Source organism: Calliphora vicina, chromosome 3 (genome assembly GCF_958450345.1).
Source record: "Calliphora vicina chromosome 3, idCalVici1.1, whole genome shotgun sequence".
NCBI classification, from domain to species: Eukaryota; Metazoa; Arthropoda; class Insecta; order Diptera; family Calliphoridae; genus Calliphora; species Calliphora vicina.
The window spans coordinates 55,421,113-55,445,850 of NC_088782.1; the positions used below are offsets into that span (position 1 = coordinate 55,421,113).

The 24,738-nt window shown below is 30.6% G+C and overlaps 1 protein-coding gene across 1 annotated transcript; it reads left to right on the forward strand.

Annotated features, from left to right (window-relative positions):
• Positions 1–5,119: 5,119 nt before the first annotated feature.
• On the forward strand, positions 5,120–12,064 carry LOC135954316 (serine/arginine repetitive matrix protein 2-like). Its single transcript, XM_065504433.1, has 2 exons — positions 5,120–5,223; positions 11,070–12,064. The coding sequence occupies exons 1-2, from the start codon at positions 5,158–5,160 to the stop codon at positions 11,751–11,753; spliced, it is 750 nt and encodes a 249-aa protein (XP_065360505.1). The 5' UTR covers positions 5,120–5,157; the 3' UTR covers positions 11,754–12,064.
• The last annotated feature ends 12,674 nt before the right edge of the window (positions 12,065–24,738 follow it).

A 24,738-nucleotide genomic window follows, 5' to 3' on the forward strand; every position in this document is an offset into this window, starting at 1 on the left:
TTTTTCGGTTAAACCGGAAACCGGTTTTTTAAATTTGCCGGTTTTATGAACACTCTAGTTCGTAAATGTGTCTGTCTGTTGAAAACACGATAGGGTCGAAACGAAAGCAACTAGCTTATCAACAGAGAGGGCCCAAACAAATACTCTCTGTTGATAAAGTTTGTTTGGAATTGAAAATATCATAACTTGTGCACAAATTAGTTCTAAATACTCCGAAATTATACTGTAAAATCGGACAACATTTGTTCATAGTCCCCATACAAGGTCCCCATACAGAAAATTACTTAAACGTTCATAATTGTATTATAATAATTAATATCGTGATGTAATGGGACATAAACAAATTTAATATTATCCTAAATCTTTCTATCAATTATTGTAAGGATCGGTCCATAACTGCTCATAATAAATAATTTACTTTAAAAAGCTAAAAGAAGGTTGTAGAATAATTATTTTTTGGAGTAATTATGACCCATTAAACTTAGAACAGCCATCAGAAACTAATTTGCAAATTAAATTTAGGAACCAGATGTAAAGGGTGCCGTAGAACATTGTTGTCGGTTTAGTTGTAAAAACAATAAGATCTAAACATTAATTATGATACGATTTTATTGAAAAATATACAAAAAGTAAGAAAATATATTTTACTTACTACGATGATTCTCATAAAAACTATTTTTGGCATTTGATCAGCATAAATCAAGACCGCATTTTGAGCAAACACACTCTGTTTGCGACTTTTTGCATAGTTTGCACCATATTTTTTTACCATTTTTGTCTAACCAGATTGGAAGGTGGTCGATATTGTCATAATGGTCGTCATTAACGGGATATTTTTCTCTTTCGCCAACTTTTTAACTTCCTGACTGTGGATCTTCTTGTGGAATACCAACTGATCATGAGTCCAGCCGGATAATTTAATTCGACTGCTGTCTCTGTCTGGCATTCCTATCATTATATAACACAAAATATAACAAATAATATAACAAAAAGGTAAAAAAGGCAACCCCCAACAGTGCCCTGAGGCATCCCCTAGTTTTTGCTATCTCAACACAATTTTGTTAATTGTTTAACATTTACAAATGCATAGACTGAAATATATCTTAACTTTTAAAAAAAATATTTCGAAAAGATCGGGCGACTAAAAGTATAACTTTTATTTAAAAAATAAGTAAGAAAGTATGGTCGGTCAAGCCCGACCATATAATACCCTACACTAAGTAAAAGAGGAAAAAAAATGTTCTTTTAAAATTTCATTAATTTATATTTTTGAGTGATTTTCGAAAGTGGGCCTTATATGGGGGCTATGACCAATTATGGACCGATCACCATGAAATTAGGTCGTGTGATTTATGTCTATATTAAAGTTAACTATGTTGAAGCGGAAGCGGGTCTATATGGGAGCTATGACTAATTATCGACCGATCGTAACAAAATTTGGTGACATGAATTTTGTGTATATTAAACTAATTTGGAGCGGAATTTGTGGAGATACATATATAAATTAAACATTTATGACCGATAAAGTCCAATTTCGGGAGGACATTTGTATGGGGGCTAGTTGAAATAATGGACCGATTTCAGCCAGTTTCAATAGGCTTCGTCCTTGAGCCGAAAAAATAATATGCATCAAATTTCATCGAAATATCTTCAAAACTGCGACCTGTACTCTGCGCACAAAGTTTACATGGACAGCCAGCCAGCCGACCAGACGGACGGACGGACGGACATCGTTTAATCAACTCAGAAAGTGATTCTAAGTCGATCGGTATACTTTAAGGTGGGTGCTAGACTAATATTTTTGGGCGTTACAAACATCTGCACAAACGCATAATACCCTCCCCACTATGGTGGTGTAGGGTATAGAAAATCACACACAAAATTTCATGTGCTTAAATTATGACATCACTCAAAAAACAGCTGACAGAATAAAAACTAAAAGTCAGAATGTGTTTCGACCTTCGAGGGAAATGTTAACAAATCTTTAACTAAAGTCACCGGTAAATTTACAAATTAAACTATAATTACTTTCTGAGATAATTGGTGTTTTGTAAAGCCTGATTTGAGGCCTGCTTAAAATTTTAAGAAATTAATCACTTCATCAATTTCTATACAGTTCGGTCCCTATAAAAGGCCATAACTACATATTGATTCGGCACTTTTGTATCACTGTGTTATTATTATTAATATTATAATACTGCCGAATTTCTAAAGAGGTTTAAACATTTTAATTCATTCATAGGAAATTAAATGCGCCATTCTACTTAAAAACAAAAAAAATATATTCATATTCTCAATGTTATTACTACTGCAAATACATAATTTCGGTTGCCCTGACGATGATGTAACTAAATGCTGTCAAAAAGAGGCACAATTTTCATGTGAAATTCAAACAATGAAAAAAAAACGTTATATTTTCCTTTTATTGCGCTTTAGAGCCACACAACTGGGACACAGACCTATTTAATCTTTTTTTGCTCGTATAAGCCACAATTCAAATGATGCACAGTTACGAAATAGATGTCAATGGGTGATGATGAGAGTGACAGTGACGATAATGATGATGGTGACGCTGTTAATAGCGAATATAGTTTTTCAATTCGGCAATACAACATACTAAATATATCAGGGATTAGATGAACGATTGCATACGCATTTGTCAGCAACAAATAGTTGCACATCCTTATTTTACATGTTTAGTTGTCCAAATTATCACTGAGGCATAAAACGTGTGTGTGTATGCGAAAATGAAACGAGCGAATTTTCAAAAGAAATACTACAAGTGTGCAAATATTTGTGTCAATTGTATGCAAGCTGTGTAAGTAAAATGTGTCTAGTAGCTGTAGCAATAGCAATAGTACATCATATTATGTGCTTTTGTGCTTGTGCGAATCTGTAAGTGTTGCTAAGTATTTTGGTATTGGAAAACATTTAAATGTAATCAATGTTCCAATGTATGCAAATATGTATACAAACACACACATACATATATCCAAAGAATTTTAACACTTAATAAGCATGTAGCACAGGAAATGTATGTCTGTCAATTACATTGAAAGTTAACAATAAAATGGATGTAATTTTGAACATCATTATCAATGTTGCAAAAATAACATAAATGCAAAGTGATATGGAAAAGGAGTTTGCAATTAAGTGCAAATTAAATGTTAAATAAAGAAGAATATGTCTTTTGTTAATGTAATTTACGTTTACAGTCTTCCCATCATATAATTGAGGTCACAGTTAATTATTGTGTGTGTTTTAAAATTGAAAGGACCATGTAAAATGTATATTACAGTTAACAACGTTGTTAAGATTATAAAAATTTTTTTGGTTATTTGTTTATTTCACTTGAAGTAAATTCATTAGCACAATTAATCAGATTAAATTATGAAAGTTTAATTCATTAAATTATAAAGTGTCCATTTTGAAAAAAAAGTCAACAAAGTTTTTGATTTTGCAAAAAAAGTTAAAAATTGTATGTTTTGAGTTACAAAATATTTATTGTGATAGATACCGAACTCGCATCCCTCTAAGCGACAAATAGGTCTTCCAGGAAAATATCTAAGCTTTATTTTAAGAAAAAAGGGCCCATTTTGAAAAAAAAAGTCAAAAAAGTTTTTGATTTCGGAGAAAAATTTTTAAAATGTTTTATTTTTTTTTAAATATTTTTTTCTCGAAAGATTGATTTGGGACACATTTTACTAAGAACAATAGGTAATAAGTTGGATAAGAAAAAATACCTGCTTGGCCAAAATGTCAAATTTTGAGCCCCTCTAACTCAGAGAGTTCTCGACCGATTTTGTTGAAAAATTGTATCTGAATTACTATCCAATAGAACTAACCTTGTTGCTAGTTTCATCCTGATTGGAAGACATCGATTTCAAAAGTTGGTTTACTTGACATGAATTGCCCCATATGGGCAATTCCATATCATCGTACGTGACATTTGTACGCCTATAGAGTTGAATAGATTTTGCAAAAATAAGAGTATCTGAAAAATAATTTGGTCTTTATGTTCCATTCAGAGGGTACTATATTTTAAAATAATAAAAAGTTCTTTCGAAATATTGTTGTCCAAAATATTGAGCGAACTAAGGGTATGTCGTACGTGACATAAAACGGAACTCATTTTAAGGTACATGTAGAAATATGCGAAAATATTCGAATCGTGAGAGGCGTTATGTTTTCTTTTAATTTCTTACACTAAACGAAATATTTTTCCATTACAATCAGTCATATTTAAATAATAACAATATTTGGATGATTTTATAATAAATATAATTTTATATCGTACGTGACAGATTTTTCTCTTATAATAAAACAATATACAATATATTCTGTAAATATACATATGTATACAAAAACTAAAAAAGTGAATAGAAAATATACATTCGGTTTCAATAAACAATTTGACAATAGCAAAAAAACAATCAGAGTCAAATTCAGTTCATACTACAAGCTAAGTTTTCGCCGCAATTTTAGCCTAAAACATTAACAAATTAAATATAATCAGTTTAAACTATTACTTTTGTCTTTAAAATATTGTAATATGATCTATGTTGAGTCATACCACATTTTTTATTTTTTGATTTGAATTTGAATTTTTTTTAATGAATTAATTATTTTAAATCATTGCTAATTACCCTTGCATTTTGACAATTAACTATCTTTGAATTACCTACTCTAATTGTCAGAATGCTTGGGTAATTTTACTTAAGTGTTATATTGTCAAATAGAATAAGAAACCATTTTTAAAAAATAAATTACTCTTGTACTAATATTGAAAGCCACCGGTTTTGTATTTTTTTACTTTTGCGAAATATTAATTTTTTTTAATTCAGTTCCGAAAACATTTTGAAAAGTTTGCTAAACCTTAAAAATTTTTAATTAAGTGCAAACGGTCCTTAAAAAATATTAAGGAAGAACATTTTGGCGCCCGAGCAGGGACTGTTTTTTAAAATAAATTCGCTATTTACCGAGACCGTACTTTTTACAAGTTTCCGTGAGTTCGTTAATAAAACAACCCCGTTAACAAGTATATTAAAAAACACATAATAAACATTTAAAAAACTAAATAAACAAACAAACAAACCAACCCACAACACATAAACATCAACCAAGGAATCCATCCATCAAGAAGGAAGACCATACCAGATGCCTAATTGCAACTGCATTTTGTGCCAAAAGGAAAGTGCCGAACGTCAACAAAACCCTAACCAGGTATTTAAGAACAAATAATTGTGTGAGACTTTGCATTTTATTTATCTTTGAAATTAAAAAAAAAAAAAAAAAAATAATTAATTTGATTGCCAAAGTTATTTCCACACCTAAAATTATTTGCTCTTCTAATAATTTTCTTATAAATCTCTTAAGTAGTGAAACACACAAAAATAGTGATAAAGTGCTTTATTGTTGTTTTTTATTTAAATTCAAATACACAAAACTTAATTATTAAGTTAAAATTAAAAACACCACAATTAAAAAGAAAGTCGCCTCCTCGCTGCAATTGTTAAAATCACTTATCGGTCGTTCTCTTATTTTTTTTAACACTCTCACTGTTTTCTTTGGAAAAATAATTAAAGTTTTATTAAAGTGTAAAAATATTTACATCTTTCCAATTTACCTTTTTTGTGCACTTGTTTCTTTTATTAACTCGATTGTTTATTTTTATCAACTCGCTTGTTAAGTTATTTGACACTTGTTTTGATTTATTTTCTTATTATTCGTTACAATAAATAAAACCGTTTACCAACACTGTTGAGTTGTAATGATCAAAGTGGCAACCGCACTGATCATATGGTAACAGACGGACAAATATAAGAACATAAACAAAAGAAAACAATACAAATAAAGGTGACAAAAAATAAATAAAAGTATATAAGTGAAAATAAATAAAAAGAAGTATATGTATACATATAAATAAAAGAAAATATATAAAAACAAATAAGGAATTATAATTGAGAAATTTTATAAGAAAAAAGTGATAAAATAGTGTAATTAAAAATAAAAATCATAAGAGGTAAAATTATTATTATCGGACGGACATTTATAAAAGTGATCGCGAGTAAATTTAATAATAAAAGAGGCAGTGGTAATTAATTGAACAACAACAATAAAATTAAAGCATTAAAAAATAAAATTGCGATAAATTCAATTGTTTACATTTATTTTCTGTTGCTTGCTTTTATTTAACTCTTATTCTTCTTAATTTGTGATACAACCCAACGAACAATTTATCGAAAATTTGAAATATAAAAATAAAATAATATTTTTTGTTATAATTTATAAAATTTGTTCGGGTACGGAAAAAATTTATTTGCGAACTGGTTTATAACCCAGCAAACAATATTGTTCAGAAAATTTTTCCGAGAATTAATAATTGCTATTAATTTATAAATAAATAAGAATATTGGTATAAAATAATTTGAATAAAAAGTAGTTGAAACCTTAAAGTCAATTGTTGTTTCTGCAAGTGCATTGAAACCGTAAGTTGATCTCGGAAAGTTTATTTATATTATTCTATTTTGTCTTTACGACAAATTTCCTTGAGATCCTTTTGAAAATTGATTTAAAATACAATTCAAAAAGAATTTAAACTTGGTTTCCTATTTTTCTTAGCAAGTTAGTTATTTAAACCTCGACTACAAAATGGGAGGCGGTAAAAAGCAAAAAAGTTCTACTAGTCTTGAGAGTTTATACCAACAGAAAAATAAAATTTTGAATAACGTTTCGAGAATTAGGCGATCTATTAAGGAAAAAACTATTTCGTTTAATCAAAATGAATTACATTGTCGATTAGAAATTTTGAATTCATATATTGAAGATGCAATGGACATTCAAACTGAAATCGATATTTTAGATCCCTCAAACGATGAAAGGTCCGATTTAGAAAATTTATGCGTTTCCACAAAAAGTATGCTTTTGGGTTATTTAACTCCCAGAGAACATAGTATCGCTGAAACTACTCTTGGTTTCTCAAGTCATCATAGCCGACTTCCAAGTATGAAGTTGCCTAAATTTAGCGGTAAATATGCCGAATATAAGAATTTTATTAGTTTATTCGAGAGTTTGGTAGATAGTGATATAACTTTAACTGAAATTGAGAAATTTAATCATTTAATCTCGTGCCTATCAGATGAAGCTCTGGGAACTGTGAAAGCTTATCAGATAAGTGAACAAAATTACTCCAAGGCTCTACAAAGTTTAAAAAGAGTTTATGACAATCCATGTTTAATATTCTTTGATAATATTACTAAATTGTTTGATTTACCGGAAATGTCTAAACCTTCTGCAACTTCCTTGAGGAGCATGATTGATACAGTTTCTGCCATTTATGGCTCACTTTTATCAATCGGAGATGACAAGGCAATTACTAATGCGATAATAATTCACTTAGTAATGACTAAAGTAGATCCAATCACTAGATCCAAATGGGAAGAGCAACTTGATTATGAAAAGTTGCCCTTATGGAGTGATTGTGAGGTAGCTTTGAACAAAAGATACCAACATATTTCAGCTGAAGAAGCTTCAAGTTCGAGATTAAAACCGAATACCAATTTTACGAGAAAAAATGAAAGTTTTAGTAAAAAGAAGAAATCCTCCTTTTCATGTCAAACTGATAACCAACAATCAGTAGCTAAATGCTTATTTTGTAAAGCAGCGCATTACTTATCGAACTGTCCTTCATTCTCTGCAGTGCCGGTGCAACAGAGATTTGACTTTGTCAAAGGCGTTCCCGCCTGTATTAATTGTTTGAAAAAAGGACATACGGTGACAAAATGTAAATCAACAAAATGTAGAGTTTGTAGTGGTTCCCATCATACATTATTACATAAATATGCTGCAAATGATGCACAACCTGAGAATGTTGCAAATTCTGATCCTAATGTAGCTTCAACTTCAAGAGCTTTTGTAAATCATTCATCTTCGGCGAAAGATAATGTAATTTTAGCAACAGCTTTAGTGCAGATCAAGAATAAATCTGGTCAGTATGTTTTAGCTAGAGCTCTTTTGGATTCCGGTTCACAAATAAATTTTGTAACCGAAGAACTATCTCAGCGATTACAATTGCAAAAACAAGAAAGAAATCTCAGTCTTATTGGTATTGGCAGAACGAATTCGTCTGCAAAACATAAACTTCAGGCTACAGTGAAATCTCGAATGAATTCCCATGAATTTTCTGTAGAATTTTGGATTCTTCGATCGATTTCCAACTATCAACCAGATCGTATAATTTCAACAGCTGGATGGAATTTGCCCGATAATATAGAATTCGCTGATCCATATTTTAATAAACCGCAAAGAATTGATATGTTGATCGGCGCTGAGATTTTCTTTGAATTACTATGCGTCGGTCAAATTAAACTGAATCCCAATATCCCAACACTCCAGAAAACACTTCTAGGATGGATAGTTTCGGGAAAATATAAAGAATTAAAACATTTTAATAAGAATGTATGCCATTTAAGTTCACTAACTGAAAACGAAGATTCATTGGATTCAATAGTTCGTAGATTTTGGGAATTAGAAGAAATTCCTAGAGAGGCAAATGTTCTATCAATTGAGCATCAGGAATGTGAGAAAAGCTTTTCGAAATCTGTTCAGCGATTGCCGTCGGGTAGATTTAAAGTGGCGCTACCTTTTAAAGCAGATCCAAATACACTGGGTCTATCTTTTGAAACAGCTAGAAGACGATTCTTATCGTTAGAACGTCGTCTGTCAAAAGAACCACAAACAAAAGAGATGTACAATTCATTCATGAAAGAGTACATTAATTTGGGTCACATGTCTATTGCAGATAATAAAGTACCCGATGTTTCTCATTATTTTATACCTCATCAATGTGTATTACGCCCGCAAAGTTCTACTACAAAACTTCGGGTAGTTTTCGACGCCTCTTGTAAAACATCTACACAACTTTCTCTTAACGATCTACTAATGATTGGTCCTACCATTCAAGAGGAGTTGTATTCAACACTTCTTCGTTTTCGAATGCATAAATACGCTATTACGGCTGACATTGAAAAAATGTACCGTCAGGTTTTAATTGACGAGGCCGATAGAAATTATCAATTAATATTATGGCGTGAAAATCAGTCTCAAAATATTGAGATTTATAAATTAAATACAGTGACTTATGGCACATCATCAGCTCCATTCTTGGCAATACGTTGCCTTACTTATGTGAGCGAATTATTCGAAAAGTCATTGCCAATTGGCTCTAAAGTCATAAAGAGAGACTTTTATGTCGATGATCTTTTAACTGGTGCTGACTCAATAGAAGATCTAAATATAATAAGGTCCCAAGTCACACAAATATTGCAATCGGCAGGTTTTAATCTGACTAAATGGTTTTCAAATTGTTATGATCAAGACTCGATTACAATTCAAAAATCAGTACAGATAAATCAGGATTTCACTAAAACTTTAGGCACTTATTGGATTCCGAAGAGTGACGTATTTAAATACCACTTGGATGATTTGTTTCAAAACTTGAAAGCAACAAAACGAAATATCTTGTCAGTTTCGGCAAGACTTTTCGATCCGCTCGGACTTTTGTGCCCTTTGATTATCAAGGCAAAAATTCTTCTTCAAGAATTATGGCTAATGCAGCTAGATTGGGATGAGTCTATTCCCACGCGCCTTGATACTTCTTTTACAGATTTTAAAGCCAATTTATTGAAAATTGACATAATAGAAATTCCTAGATTTGTTTTGACCTCATCAAATACTGAATGTCAAATTCATGGGTTTTCTGATGCCTCTATGCGAGCTTATGGCTGTTGCATTTATATCCGGAGTAGAGCTTCTGGTAAGACTTCTTGCCGATTACTAACGGCTAAATCGAAAGTTGCTCCTCTGAAGACCAAGTCTTTACCAAGACTTGAACTATGCGCAGCGCATCTACTAAGCAAGTTATGGTCCAAAATAAAGCATACAATATTATTTAAAGTGGAAAACGTTACATTTTGGACTGATTCAGAAATTACGTTGCACTGGATTCAAACTCATCCTTCTACTCTGGCAACATTCGTATCAAATCGAGTTTCAGAAATACAAGAACTATCGGGCCAGGCCACATGGCGTCATGTTCCAACTAAGGAAAATCCGGCCGATATTGTTTCTAGAGGATGTAATGTTGAAGAATTAGTGGACTCTGTTTGGTTTAATGGCCCAAAGTTTCTACTCGAAGAGACTAATATGTGGCCAGTAAATGAGCATTTCGAATTAACTCCCGAACAAAAGTCACTTGAAACAAGGAAAACTAATGTGTTTTTGGCTGTAGAAGAAAACGAAATTAATCATATTGCGAAGATTATTGAAAGTTACTCATCATACAACAAAATGATTCGAGTATTTTCGTATGTTTTTCGCTTTCTCGATATTGCTCGAGGAAAGCAATTCCGCAATATAGGTATACCTACAGCGAAAGAGATTAATTGGACTTTTCTCCAGCTAATTGAATTTATTCAAAAAAGAGAATACGCCGAAGAGCTGAAAAAGTTAAGCAAATCACAAGTTTTGCCTTCAAATTTGCAACGATTAAATCCTTTTGTCCACCAATACAAAGATGAATACCGCAGTTTTTCACTACTTAGAGTAGGCGGGCGGTTGCTAAATGCACCAATTGCTCACGATGCAAAATTTCCCCTTTTAATGCCTAAAAAATCATATTTTATGGTCCTATATTTACGACACTTGCATTTGGAACACTGTCATGCTGGAGCGAAAGCCTTGGTAGCCATTTTACGTGATAAAATTTGGCTGATAAATGCCAGAGAAGCATGTTCAAGAGTAGTTCGCAAGTGTATTCATTGTTTTCGCTACAAACCTAAACTAATGAATCAAATAATGGGAAATTTGCCCGCCGATAGGGTGAGAGCTCTACGCCCATTTAAAGTATGTGGTGTAGATTTTTGCGGCCCAGTTAATGTAACACTTAAAATACGTGGCCGTCCACCTGTTAAAATGTACATCGCCATATTTGTGTGTTTTACGTCAAAAGCTGTACATATCGAACTTGTTACTGATTTGTCTTCAAATTCTTTTATTCTCTGTCTTCAAAGGTTCGTCGGCAGGAGAGGGCTCCCAGAGCGCGTATACAGCGACAACGCAACGAATTTTGTCGGTGCCAGTCGAGAGCTGCTCCAGCTCAGAGAAGCAATGGCCAACAATGCCGACGCCATGAAAACGTACGCTGCCAACAAAGGAATAGACTTTGTCTTCATTCCTCCTCGAGCTCCACATTTCGGCGGTCTGTGGGAAGCGGCCGTCAAATCCGCCAAAACACTTCTAACCAAAACCGTAGGCAAGGTGCTGTTGACGGTAGAGGAATTACAAACGGTTCTGGTTCAAATAGAGGCAGTCCTGAACTCCAGACCGATCGCTCCCATCAGCAACGATCCCAACGACGGCGAAGCGTTAACTCCAGCGCATCTACTATTCGGAGAGAGCCTTCTAGCGCTGCCGCCAGAATTGCCTCACGAAGAAGTGGACAGGCTGAGGTACTCCAAGAGATGGCGGCTTACCTGCACTCTCAAGCAGATGTTTTGGCAATCTTGGGAGAAAGATTACGTCCGCAGCCTCCAAGCCAAAACCAAGTGGGCGGAAGAAGAGCCAGATCTCGTCGTCGGCAAGCTCGTCGTCGTTCACGAAGACAACATGGCACCCCTGAAGTGGCTGACAGGCCGAGTATTGGCGGTAACCCCAGGCGCGGACGGCAAAGTGAGAGTAGCGGAAGTGAAGACTAGGAATGGTATTTTGAAGAGGCCAATCCATAAACTTGCGCTACTACCAATGGATTGAAGACCGTAGGTCCTTCAATGGGGCCGGTGTTGAGTCATACCACATTTTTTATTTTTTGATTTGAATTTGAATTTTTTTTAATGAATTAATTATTTTAAATCATTGCTAATTACCCTTGCATTTTGACAATTAACTATCTTTGAATTACCTACTCTAATTGTCAGAATGCTTGGGTAATTTTACTTAAGTGTTATATTGTCAAATAGAATAAGAAACCATTTTTAAAAAATAAATTACTCTTGTACTAATATTGAAAGCCACCGGTTTTGTATTTTTTTACTTTTGCGAAATATTAATTTTTTTTAATTCAGTTCCGAAAACATTTTGAAAAGTTTGCTAAACCTTAAAAATTTTTAATTAAGTGCAAACGGTCCTTAAAAAATATTAAGGAAGAACAATCTAAATACTTTCACATAGTAACATTTTATTATTTTCTTCTATTCAAATCATCTTGAAAAAAAGTTTCAAGGGTTTTTGTGTTTTCAGTCGTGGTAGCGATTCTCGTGGAATTACCCATATGTCAAACATAAAAAGAACTGTTTAAAAATTGCGATTGAATCCAAAGTTATATGCATTTTTCGCTAGTTTTTAAAAAAACTACTTTTTTCTTTTTGAGTTATCTACAAAATTTATAAGAAAGCTTACTTTGAATATTTTAAATTAAAACAAATTTAAAAGTTGTTGATACGGAGGAGCCAGGTCCATCCAAATAACGCCTATTTTTTATATAAAATTCAACTTTAGGGCAAAAATTCTCAAATTGCATAGTCGATATCAAAATAAAGTAACACATTTTAGATGGCCAAATATGTTCTTAATTATTTTGTAAAGGGTTCCGATTACCGCGCTCCTGTCTATATAACTGCAAAATTTCATTAAAAAATATTCATAACTAAAAAATTAATTTTAATTTGAAAAATTTGTATCCTTAAAAAAACTCAATAAAAAACATTTTTTGGTCATACTTATCAACCACTTTTTTCAAAAAGCAATTATTAAATGTAAGGTTAGCTTTATCATAAAATTTGTCAACCTTTTGTCTATTTCTAACAAAAAAATTATACAGAAATTCAAACAAACGAGTTAGATATTAACATTTTTATGCTAACGGAATGCCATTCCCAATACAAAACGTATGTACATACCCAGGTATGTTGCTGTTGACGAGCGTAAAGCAGTTCTGCTGTTGACATAAAGCTTAATTTATAATACTAAGATTTTAGCCAATTGGGAACATATTTGATACGAGATTGGTAAAAGGCCTCAATTGCACATTAAAAACATACTAAGGTATATAAAACTATGTATATTCCGTTTGGGATTCAGTGCTTTGGGATTTTATAAAAAATATTCTAAAACAGAAATTTCTACAAAAAATGGGTTCAATTTGGAAGGACCTGTGAAGGACCCCTTTATATACATATTTTTCCAGGAGACTAAAATTTGTATACCCTACACCAATTGAGATTGTTAAAGTCGGTCCACAAATTATTAAGATATGCCTAAAAATATATTTTAATATATAGAAATATTAGGAAATTTTTACTATTGGACCAATATATCAAAAATTTGATAAGCGCTTAAATAGTTATATACAATTGAAAACGATTTTACACCATTATTTTATAAAATGTGTACTTTGAATTTGGATAAAAGACAAACCAAAATAAATTTTTGATCAATTTTGTATGACCATAAAGAACATGTGTACCGAGTTTTAACTAATTTGGAACGGGTAAGGTCCAATGCCTTGTCAAAAATTGTGTTACCTAAACTATATTTAATGAGATATAAAATGAAAATTGTGAAAACTACAATTTTATTTGTATGGACAGTGTTGCCAGGAGCTGGCGAAAAAAGAAGCTACAGTGGTGGCCACCAATTTAAGACAAATACTTGAATTTTTTTCATCAACTGAATTTTAAGTGCGATAGAGCCAAAATAAAAGGACCTCTAGGGTATGAAATTTATTATTAATGTTTCCAGTTTCTGAAAAATGTTTGGAAAAATCGGTAAAACATATATGGACAAAGATATGTGGAAATACGTTGACCCACCTCAGCGAACATCCGCTGTTAATAACATGATATTACCGAAACTAATGGTACTAAAAATACGAAATTTGGTCCGAATATTTTATAATAATAAAATTATAATGATATAAATGTGAGAAAATATGTTTATTTAAAAAATAAAATTTTTGGTCAAGTTGTAGAAAAATTTTATGTGTTCATGGTGAATATGTATGAATTGACACATTCGAATAAAACACACTTGTGTGTTAAAACAGTCCTCATGCATACATATTTGTGGAAATATTTGAAAAAATAATTGACAATTACATGGAATTTAGCAAACAATTTTTGTCTTAAATTCCTGGCCACCACTGTATATTGGCTTCAAAAAAAGGCCAGAAAAAGCTAAACCGCTTTAGAAAAAAAGCCAAAAAAAAGCTAAAATATTATAAATTAAGAATTTTGGTTTATATTTATTTTTAAATAAAAAATTAGAAAATATGTTCATAAAATTCATCTGCTTTACTTAAAGGAAGTACTAAAAAGTTAAATACTAGATTAACCATGTCAGAAAATGGACATTGTTGGTTCTATATTTGTCCATTTGTAGTTTAATATATTCTGCCCCTGAGCCTTAAGCTTCGTAATTTTATTAGCACTTTAATTTTTCACTATCAATATGACATAATATATTTTTTTTGGTTTTACTACTTTATTATCAACGGGGAAAAAATTGATTTTGCGTAGAGTTTTCATATGGTAATCTTTGTCGCAATTGCTCAATTAGTTTAATTTGTCGTATTATTTTTGTCATAATCTTCACTAATTAAAACGTTCTTTATTTTATCTCTCATTCATCAAACTAGTATGAAAAATGTGTCAAAAACATTAAACAATTTTCAATTGGCGACGATAATGGATCAAATTCCTTGAATTTTAAATCAGAAAACAGCAAATGATTTATTTACTTTTTGTACTTTGTGCAATACTGGTTTTAAAAAAAGATGGTACGCCAAATTATAATCAGTGTATTAATTACTTAAAAGTTTGGCTTTTTAGAATTGCTGGTTTGACGAAATTAAAACAAAATGGGTTTTAACTCGAAGCATAGATCCACAAGACGTTTAACGACTATTGATCGCCATCGAGTATCACAAGCCTTCAAGAGTTTGTGGGGCTCTTGTCCATTATATAATTCTGAATATAATGTGTAATAACAATTTTGTCTTGAAAGAGAATTTGCTAGACATTTAAGCTTTCAGATATAAAATACTCTATTTCATTTTGAACCATTTGATATTGGCAACTGTTATTTGTTCTTTTAATACTGCACAATTCTTGAGTATGTTGAAAAGCTAAATGAAAATCAGTAATGAATTAAAATGAAAATGGTTCACAAATATAAATTTAGCCTTTTTATTTACTCTTTAGTCTCGAAATTTTTAGCCTTTTTTAATTTCAAAAAAGGCTATTTTGAAATTAAGAAAAGGCTAGAAAAAAGCCACGAAGCTAAAACCAAAATTTCGAGGCTAAAGAGTAAATAAAAAGGCTAAATTTAGCATCAAAAAGGCTAAACTGGCAACACTGTGTATGGATGTCGAACCGTTTTATTATACTTACTAACAATTACTATGTCATAATTATATATTGCTCATACGCCAAGATGCAATTAAATGATAGTGTCATCTGTGACGTATGATTAATATGAAATACATACAATGTTACTAATATTTTTATTAATTTAAAAATTCTCAATATAATTTACTATTATTGTACACTAAGGGCCATTATTACAACTTGCCGTTATAGTTAAAGGTAACTTTAAGCAATAGAAAAAGGTACTCTTAAAGGTAACTTTAACTATAACGGCAATTTGTAATAATGGCACTAAGAATATTAAAAACTATACAACATGTTTCAAATGCACAAGTTATTATTAACATTTGGAAAATATTATGAAAACATTTCGAAATTGTGTTTTTTGATATTCACCAAATTTCCCTTTACGAAATCGTCACTGTTCATTTTGTATCAAAAGAGAACAGCTTGATATGCGTTTTTCAATTTTCTTTTTTTGTATTTTGCATTCAATCAACGACTCTTTTCAATCTGTGAAAAGTAGGTTATCAATACAATTTTTTCTCTTTTTTTTTCATTACGCTGTTAATATTGATGTCAGTGAATTGTGACTTTAACGAAATAAATCCGCATGCTATATAACGTGGTTTGATGGCTGATTATATTTTACGCAGAACTTATATGCAGCATTAATATGTTTTTTAAAGTGGTTTGCTCAGAAAAAAGTAATATAAAATTCAATGTTTTATAGAAAGGAAATTATTTTGTTTGCATTTGTTAAATTGTGGTTTAGTTGTACAGCTTTTAGTCAACACAAAGAAACTTTTTGAAAATTAAGAAATTATTGATACAATGTTCTAATCTAAAGTCTTATCATATTATAGTTTTTGCACTAGTCCAGGACTTTGTCAACATGATTGGTCATATGGTGTACAATGGCGTAATTATTTTGCAAAAATTCCAACTGCTTCTGCGACATTTTACTCTGAGCTAAAACAGCTGAATATTTTTGTGAAATCATACCATTTTCTAAAATAAAAACCAGATAAATACGGCATAAAAATTTGGTGGGTGTGCGACTCCAACTCCAATTACCCACGGAAAAGAATAATCTATATTGAAAAACAAACAAACGAAGCACATGCTGCAAATCTAGACGAGAAATTTGTTCTGAAATTGGTTTAAAAATGTTGTTCTTGTTATATGATTTGTCCACGATTTTGATGACAAAACGGTTGGGTTATGTAGGAACCATGCGATGAAACCAAGTTTGTCATTCCGTTTGTAATTTCTACATTTTTCATTTGCGACCCCACAAAGCATATATATTCTGGATCGTTATAGATAGGGAAGTCGATATTGCCATGTCCGTCTGTCTTGTATATTGAAATCAAATAACTTACATACATGATTTATACATAAATATATCGGGAATTCTTCCGACTCGGTATTTAAAATCGACAAAATCGGCCCATAATTGACAGAGATATAAGGAAAAAACCGGAACAACCTCGATTTTTGCTCTATTTTTGATCTATATCTGGATTACTAAGTCATTAATATAGACAATATGGATATCTAATGATAGATATTTTAAAGTCCATTGCAACGATGTAAGTTGGACCTACAATGGGTCAAAATCGGGAAAAATATTTTTTAACCCGAATTTTTTTTTTCATAAAAAATTTTTTTTTTTGCTTAATTTATTTTTCAAAAAAATTTTTTTTTAAAAATTAAAAAAAAAAAATTTTTGGAAAAAACTTTTTTAAAAAAAAATAAAAAAACAAATTTAAAAAAAAAAAAATTTTGTTTAAATAAAAATATTTAAAAAAAAATATAGCTCTCTTATTTGTTTTTTCAATATGTTGGACCTTGCGGGATTGGTTGCATTTGTCTTTCCTGAGCATGTCATGCGAAACGATAGAAGACGGGCCTCCGAAAGTCAGCTGTGTCTACCGAAAGTATTCCGTAGTTGCAACTGATTACTAAACTTTAAAGTTATGTACACATTTTCAAAATAAATACACTCTATTTCTATCAATAAATGAGAGAAAAGTTTATTAGTCCTTAATTTAATTTAAATGATAGTCAAAATCGTAATTGCGCCTATTAACTAATTCTGTCCTTATTACCAAATTGTTTTATTTGAAACACTTGCGTGTACCATGAACTCAGTATTAGAATAATACTGCTTCCATATATTTAGTAATCCCAATCGAACTTTGTAAGTAGTAGTACGTGGGACCGACAAAATTCGTTTGGCGGCAAATGCGGTTGTTAACACGAACTAAAATCCAAAAATAGTTAAATTTATTTAAAGCAGCAACCTAAATATTTATAACATTTATGAATCTCTTTATAATTAGTCCTAATTCCTTAACATCTTTCATATGTAACTAGAACTTATTATTACTTCTTTTTCCTCCAATATTAAGAAATAAAAACTTTAATACTTATTAATGCTGAAGTTATTAAATCAATAAATATTAAAGAGCTTTACATACGTATATATGTATGTATGTACATTCGTTATCATATAGATTTACAAATTGACCCTTGAAAAGGAAACAAAAGAACTGAGGGGAAAAAGTGTTATTTTTTTTTTGTTGCTGCAAAAGAACACTTAAAATACAATATTTGTAAAAATATTTTATTGTAAGGATTTGCAACAAAGTTTTTGTTTATCCTTTTGTTCAGGATTTGCCTTTTGGAAAAGCCTGAGGTTGACTTTGTAGCCATACTACTCGTATACTTTGACTAGTTTACCATACAAATTCCAGTATAAATTGTAGATACTCTTACTTTTAGCAGCTTTGTTCGCATGCATGTTGAATGAATTATAGTTTTTCTAGTTTTTTCTATTTTTTTTTTTATTTTTCTTTTCACGAGAACAATGCTTTAAGAGCTTTTGTTGTTAACTTTGTAAACTAGTTTTGTACCATAAACTCAGATGCAAGTACAAATGAGAGTATTTCATGTCAATTAAAATTGAATTGTATTGAGGGAAACTTTAATTTTTTTTCTCTGTTCTATGTATAAATGATGATTAATATGGTTTAGAATTTGCTACATTAATAATGTGCGTTCAATGAGATGGAAATTTACCATATCCTGATTGAATGTTATAAAATATTTCCTATATTCCACCTAAATTTTTTACAGTAAAACCAAAAAACTATACAAATTTAAGCAAATTACAAATGAGTAACCAAAGTGGCAGTTATTTACAAATGTGCAAGATTTTATAGATTTTGGAAAATGATTTAGAACATTCCTCCTGCTGTAGGGTTCCTACAATGACTGCTGGAACTAGTAAATCAATTTTACTAAAGTTTTAAAAAAAAATTCACTTTTTAAGTTTGCCAATGAACTTTTTTGTGTAGTAGACCAAGGAAATGATAAACTTATTTAATATAACTCTCTTTTTACAGTCAATAGTAAATATACATAAAAACTAGATTGCACTACTTCCTGTGAAAATACTTAGATTCAAAGTATGCAAATACTTATCTGTATAACAAAATATACAATAATATATAGAGAGCCTATATTGAAAATGTGCTAACTCAGATTTTGGTGGAAACGAGGTTTTGCTGGCAATTAGGTTTCATATTTAATACCCACTTGTTCTCGTTTTATATCAATTTTTGTTATTCTGATATTTTAAAGTATTCTTTTTTTGGTGAAAATATTGTAAATTTCCAAAGCATATGAATATGTAGCTTTTAAACTATTTATCGTAAATTTATGATATGAAATTTGGAGTGACCTGTTACAATACAGTGCACACTATTCGGTACCTCGGCAACTATTAGAGATATTATTACGATATTGCACATGCTTAGAGCTGAGGTGTTTACCAGTTCATTTCAGAAGCTTCACAAACTTTGTCCCCTTTGAAAAATCTTAACGTTTTTTCATATATTGCATGTATGTGATACCCGAGGTGACAAATTTTGAGTGGCCCAGCACTGGCACCCATTACCCGAAGCTGAACAACTGGAAAACACCTCAGCTCCATCCAGGTGGAAATATGTAATAATATATCTAATAGTTCTCGAGGTACCGAATAGTGTGCACGGTTTCTAAACTATTTTGCAGTGTGAGTTATAGTGGCATTGTACATTATATATTTTTTACGTTAATTTTCTATGGTAATTTTTAATGTTACGTTTTCTGTTATAGTTTTTATGCCCTACACAACCATATTTGGAAGGGTATTACGCATTTGTGCTAATGTTTTTAGTGCAACACACATCTTAAAGTCTACCGGTCGACTCAGAATCACTTTTCATCCGTCTGTACAGTGGGGCAGATTCAACGTTTTTTAGAAATAAATCTGGCATTTCTAAACGGCTAGTTCGATCGGGATGAAATTTCAGGGGCGACGCTATGTAAGCTCAAAGTAGGGTACCCTCGACAGGTAAGATTTTTAAACACGTGCCATTTTTTGTTTCCCATCCTAGCGCTCGGCTAGGTCTTGAAAAAACATTTTAGCTTGTGCTATTTATTTCCTATAATGGCCGAATTATAGGCATTTCAAAATTTAAATTTTAAAATATTTCCATACCTTGGTCCGTTTTTTTTAAAATTCTGTTATTTTGGACGAAAAGTTGACTTAATTCTTTTTTTATTAAAAAAAAACTTTATTTAATAACATATAACTAGTAGGGTATTCAATTAATCGGGTTTCTGGTTTAATCGGTTAATCGAGCAAATAATTAATCGGGGTTTAGATTTAATCGGTTAATTATCGGTTAATTTTAAATTATTCGATTAACCGAATAATTTATATTTAAATGTTAAACTGAAACTAAATCACGAATTTTGTGTACTTATTGAAGTATTTTATTAATAAAAAGAACAAAAACATAAAAAATAAATAAAACATAACAATTCAACCAAAAAGTAAATAATTTTCTTTAGTTTTAATAACTTGGAATAACGACTTGGAAAAAACTCTCACGCTGATTGTAGATGTTGGATAAATCGAAGTAAGACAAGATAAATAATATCCAATTTGTCAGTTATTTTTACCATTGGAGTCCTTTTTGGACGATAAGTTGTGATAAAACCTCGTTTCAGTAGTGTCTCCAGTTTCGTCTATTATTATGTTCTCATCCGACAATAAACTAAATATATCAGTTATTATAACATTAACTAAACATATTTCTTGAATGTTCAAAAAAATATGTAATTTTACTTCGACATTTGTATTTGAATTAAAATGGAAAATTAAAAACAAAAAAATTATGTTAAAGTGCAAAAAAAAGAAATCTATTACTTTTACGTCTAAATTTCATATCTTTTTTCAGAATTGCATGACAGATACCTCTTTTGAAAGGTTTTGAAATTATCTATTTTTCTGTTTCACCAATTCTTGCAAAAAATTACCGCAAGGTGGTGGTAATGTCATTTTCAGAGATTCACTTTCAACAATAAAAATGTTCTTTTTCGCATAAAGTCGATTTTGAGATATTGCTACATATAACAATTTTAAATCCTCTTTTTACGAAGAACATTTTGGTATAAAAAATGTATCCTATTTTTGGAATATGTCGCCCCTACGCCTTTCGTAATTTGACCTTTCTTTTATCAAAATTTAAAATTTGGGCCAATTATTCTAAAAGCCCAAAGATAGGATCAGAAAACGGAAAGCAGCTTTAGAAAACTTGATGTGTTTTCTATTTATCCCCAATATATTTTCCGAACTCCGAAGTTAATATAAACCCTATGGGTAAAATTGTAAAAGTACCATTGATTTTCGCTCCAATTTTTAGGAATTATGGGATTCCCTATGACAAGGGGGCGGAATTATATGCAAATGCTTGTTTTTCCAAATACAATGTAGACTAATTATCTATCCGAATCGCACAGTTTGCTGTAAAATGGCATAGATTTGTTAGGGCATATTTTATTATATTTAACTTTAAAATGCATATTTACATGCATATTATTCAAGTTTGTAATATTTTTTGTCGTCAATGGGCAACATATTGTCTGGACAAAATGTTTTTTTTATTGAATTTGTATTGAAATAGCATTAAGTGTTGTCGACAGACTTATTTCGACATCGAGAAACTGGCATTAAGTTTTCTTTATTTCTCTATCAGCAATTAAAAATTATAATTTCAAAATATTTTGCTTTAAAAAAGTTCAGAATTTTTGTTACACAGAAAAAATTATATTTCAATTCAAATATTTATTCCATATTGAACTGGTTTCAATTATTTCATAATTAAATCAAGTATTCATGTGCTCAAAAACAAAATTTTCTGATATTTTGTATTGAATTATGAATTTGATAATTTTGACAATTTTGACAATTGAATATACAATATTCGTTATAGGTTGAACCATAGAGAATTATACATAGAGACGAGACACTCCGATTTGTCTAACAAAAATACAACAAATCATATGTTTGATACAACAACAAAATACATTGACTAGCATGTATTTTGTTGTTGCAAGAGATAGGTTTTTGACAACAGACTTAGGTTTTTGACAATTACGTCTCGTCTCTATGTTACCCTTTGAACTTTAAATACAAAAATTATTGAATAGATAATTGTCGTAATTGAAAACACAAACACAAAAATTAACTTTTTTAATTAACGTTACTTTTTGAAAGTAAAAAAGTTTTATTTCTTATTCTTGTTGCTTGTGTTAGTTATGCGATCAAATGTTCTTGGTGCTATTTTAAGTGGAAGATTCGTATAAATGCAGACGTGAAATTTGTTTTTAAAAAAGTTACCAAAAATTAAATATTATCAATGTTAGTTTTTTTTTCAAACAAAGGTACATTTCTAATACTAAAATCCTAATTTACTGCAACTTTTTCTATTTGAATCAATAAATTTCATCACTTTTAAAGATGCCCAAGAGAACTTTTTTGTCCGATCAAGAAAAGATTCAAATTAAATTTTTTCACGACCAAGGATGTTCCAATACAGAAATTTGACGTAAAATCGATCGTTCGGAAAGTGTGGTGCGAAATTTCTTGAAGAAATGTCAAAATTATGGAGTTCGCAAACCTACAAAGGGAAATACAAAACTAACAAGAAGATAACTTAATCTAATAAAACAAGAAGCAACCCGAGCTCGTTGCACACATTTTACGAAACGATGAAAATATACAATGGAAAAAGCACCGTAAAGAAAATCGTCTAAAATTTGCAAGAAAATATATGAAATGGACAGATGAGTGGAAAAAGTAACATTCTCTGACGAAAAAAAAAATAATTTAGACGGTCCTGACTCATACTAATGCTATTGGCAAGATTTGAGATCAAACGATGTTCGGATGTCAAAACGTAATTTCGGTGGTAGCAGTGTTATTTTAGACGGTCTTGACTCATACTCATGCTATTGGCACGATTTGAGATCAAACGATGTTCGGATATCAAAACGTAATTTCGGTGGTGGCAGTGTTATGGTTTGGGCAGCGTATTCTGCAGTTGGCAAGTCGAAAATATGTTTTGTTCCGACAAAAATCAATAGTGCGATTTATAACGAACTGTTGGAAGATGCTCTTCTCTCATTTATGGATAAAAATGGATGAAGATTGCATATTTCAACAAGATAATGAAATATTGGGTAATGAACATAGCATTCCTCTGTTGGACTTACAGGCTTGTAGTCCGGACTAAAACCTAATGGAGAACTTGTGGGGATACATGGCCCGTAAAGTATATGCAAATAATGCTCAGAATGAAAGCACAATAACTGTGACAGAGCTGAAACTAAAAATTAATAAAGTCTGGGAGGAAATTGATTCCGATCTGCTTATAAAATTAGTGGAGTCAATGCCAGACCATATGTTTGAAACAATCCATAATAAAGGATCATCCACACATTATTAATAATGCTACAGTGGCCCATAAATTAAAGTGCGATTATAGGAAAATACCCTCAAAAATGGCGGTTAATCTCGTAAATTAAGTAAAAAAATAAATAAAGTACAAAAGAATTTGTTTGTAAACAATGGGACTTTATCATAAATATCTTATTTATATAGGTATCACAACTTTCTCCACAAACAAACTTTATATAAAAGAAAATCATATTTAAACATTTTATTTTAGATCATTCCATTATTGACCGCAGTTCCCATATAAGTCCCACTTCCGAAAATCACTTTAACGAGCATAAAACTCATAAAAATGTCAGAAATCCAAATAAATTTTAACAAAAATAAGTTTCAAATGACCCAATTTCTCATTTCGGAATCCAAATAAAATTCAACAAAAATAATGTTTAAGAGGGAAAGAAATCACGCGACCTAATTTCAGGAGGACGAAATTGTTTGCATAAGTATGAACTAGTTAGAACCTCCAAATCACCTTATTGCTTATGTTTGCATTAAAAAGCGAAGTTTCTGAGAAACTAGCTTTTTGAAGTTGGCATTTATTGAATATAGGCTCTCGATATATAAGTTATTTAAATTTACATTCAAATATTGAGTATAACACAAAATAAAAATCAATGAAACTTAATGTCTCCATAAAAATTGGCAACTATACAATTGTGTTTGTTTATATTTTTTGTGTCTTTGTTTCCTTTTTTGCACAAAATTTATAATATTTTGTTGGCAAGACAAATGGAAAACAAATTGTCTACGAATATAATAGAATATGGAAAGAAGAAGAAAATATATTGTAAAAATTTTGTTGTTTTTAGTATTATTTTATTTTATATTTTATTTTTTTTTTTGCCCAACAATATATCCAACGGAAAGTAGTTAAAATAAACAATAACAAGTAACAGTTTTATTTGTGTTTTGTACAAGTAAAGGGTCTTTCAATAGGGTCTTCCGAAAATTGACAATTGGTAGTGGCCATATTGTAGAAGTTCCATCTTTCGAATTTGATGTCATTTATTGAGTTTGTTTTGCCAAAGCACCATAGACAGATATAACGGTCAATTACATGTGAAAATGATAAAATTGTTTTATAACAAGTAAGAGAGCTATATTCGGCTGTGCCGAATCTTATATACCCTTCACCAAATTATATTTCAAAATACAAATTTTAAATATTTTTAGGTAACCAAAATTTTTTTTTTCAAAGCTTTATTTTTAATTTTTTACAAATTTTTTTTTTCGAAGTGTTATTTTATTTTTTTGTTTTTAATTTTAAATTTTTGTTTTTAATTTTAATTTTTTTTTTAAAAATTTAAAATTTGTTTTTGTTTTTTCTATTTTTTTTATGAGAAAAATGTTGGGTTAAAAAATATTTTTTCCCATTTTGACCCACTATAGGTTCAACTTACTATGGTCTTATATACATCGTTGCAAAGGTCTTTGAAATATGTATCATTAGATATCCATATTGTC